General features: G+C 52.5%; 1 protein-coding gene across 1 annotated transcript in view; it reads right to left on the bottom strand.

Moving 5' to 3' along the window:
• Nucleotides 1-905: 905 nt before the first annotated feature.
• The window catches only part of VOLCADRAFT_98405 (uncharacterized protein), a gene marked incomplete at both ends in the record, with an annotated part of 5,465 nt that continues 4,464 nt past the window's right edge, over nt 906-1,906 (bottom strand). Inside the window, 3 exons of the mRNA XM_002957254.1 lie at nt 906-1,015; nt 1,329-1,407; nt 1,738-1,868. Coding sequence (XP_002957300.1) covers nt 906-1,015; nt 1,329-1,407; nt 1,738-1,868 — 320 coding nt within the window. The remainder of the gene's footprint in view (nt 1,016-1,328; nt 1,408-1,737; nt 1,869-1,906) is intronic.

Below are 1,906 nucleotides of genomic sequence, written 5' to 3'. Positions count from 1 at the left end.
CCACTTCGCCCTAAATGAGCCGACTGCTGCGTTTATTATAATGATCGACCCACCATCACCCCCGTTTTATATATCGCTGACTAACCGATTGCGGACGTCCTAACTAACAATAACCACCTGTTAACTAACCATGTCTCCATCTACGGACACGCACACACATACGCCTCACGCTTGCAGCTCCTTCCCTGTACCTCAATTCGTAGGCTTACTATTGTACATGTCGTACATGCCTCAAACTGACGTACGGAACAGGGGCTGTGCGTAGCGGTTTTTCCGGTGCGGCACATCAGGCCCCCCATCACCCGCTCTTCACCCAGAGGGCTCCAGAGGCCCTTTCGCAGGTTTGCACGATGTTGCCTCTCACGCGACAGTCGACAAATATAATACATACATACATATGCATACAAATTTACATAAAGGCATTCAGACGCGCACAAACACACGTATATAAATACAGACGTACACAAATAACGACGCATTGGTTTCATCCTGGATGATCGCACTGATGGTACTCATAGTACTACGGCAGGTACTACGGCAGGTAGTACGGCAGGTAGTACGGCAGGTAGTACGGCAGGTAATAACAATAGCAGACAATTAGAAATAGATACACAAAGAGTTTAGTAGTATATGCTCAGAGTTTAATGAATCGTACCGAATCCAATGCGCGTCTCCCCATTGACACTTGTCTCGCTCTCCCTCTCCTTCTCTCTCTCCTCTCCTCTCTCTCAAACAGCGACCCTTACCACGACCCTCGCAAAGCCAAGTCACAAACTCCTGCCAAGACAAATATTTGCCAGCGCCAAAATAATTTACAAGACACAATCCCGCTAGCTAGCTAGCTAGCTAGATATTCATGGCGGGTTCGAAGGACCCTCCTGCACGCGCCCGGAAAACACCTTCCCTCACAGCTGCGGGAACCGACATCGCAGGACCGAGCCAAAGTACAAAACTGACATAATTGTACAAACACGTGCCATATCCGTATTATGCCGTATTCCGTACTCCGTACATGCTGCAGTACAACAAACGTCGAATATACATTCGGGAATGGCACACACGCAAGAGAGCGGTCCTCGCTTTTGCAACACGCGCGCACAATCATACCACTTGGGGTGCCATGTACGTCATGTCGTACATGGCCTATTGCGGCAACGGAGGCGGCGCCTCTGTCGGTGTACCGCTAGATGCTTCTCCCCCCGGGACCTGGGGACCTTCCCTACCAATACCCGGCACGGCTGTAGCGGTCAAGATTGGTAGATCAGGATCAGGACAGGCACCCGATAGCTTAGCGGCACCCGCCACAGCGGCACCCTCCTGTTCCGCACCTGATCCAGTTCGGGAGACTGTTTGAGAGCGCTGCGGAGCGACGCCGCACGGGTCGTACACGTACGTGAGCATGAACCCCTGCGCCGTACGTCATACAAGCACATGGGTTACATGGTTTGGTGAGGCCGGGGGGAGGCGCAGAGAAGGATGACATGATGACGACCTGCATGAAGAACTGCGTTTCACACCCCAATATGCGAATGATGCTGCGCTTGGTATTCTTTGAGTGGGTGAGTGAGTGAGGGAATATGCCCCCCCCTCACTTCTCCGGTAAACAACTCTGTGAAGAGAACTGCGTGGTGGCGGATCCGTGGGCATGTGGACCAGTGCGAATAAAGTGCGAATAATACCAGGAAAGAACAATAACATCAATTCCCAACCGTCAACTGCCAACTCCCCAATCCGTACCTTGCCCTTGACGGGAATTCCCCCCGTGGAAAGAAATCCGTCGGCCGCGGCGCCCAATAAGGCCCGCGTGGCCGCAGAAATGTGTACGGCACCAGGTACACCCGTGGACTCCATTCGACTGGCAACGTTGACTGGAGCGAGAAGGGCAAGAGCAATACACAGATTCACG

This window comes from Volvox carteri (genome assembly GCF_000143455.1).
Source record: "Volvox carteri f. nagariensis unplaced genomic scaffold VOLCAscaffold_71, whole genome shotgun sequence".
Taxonomy (NCBI): domain Eukaryota; kingdom Viridiplantae; phylum Chlorophyta; class Chlorophyceae; order Chlamydomonadales; family Volvocaceae; genus Volvox; species Volvox carteri.
Note: the sequence above shows the minus strand (reverse complement) of the source record. Positions and strands in the feature narration are given on the sequence as shown.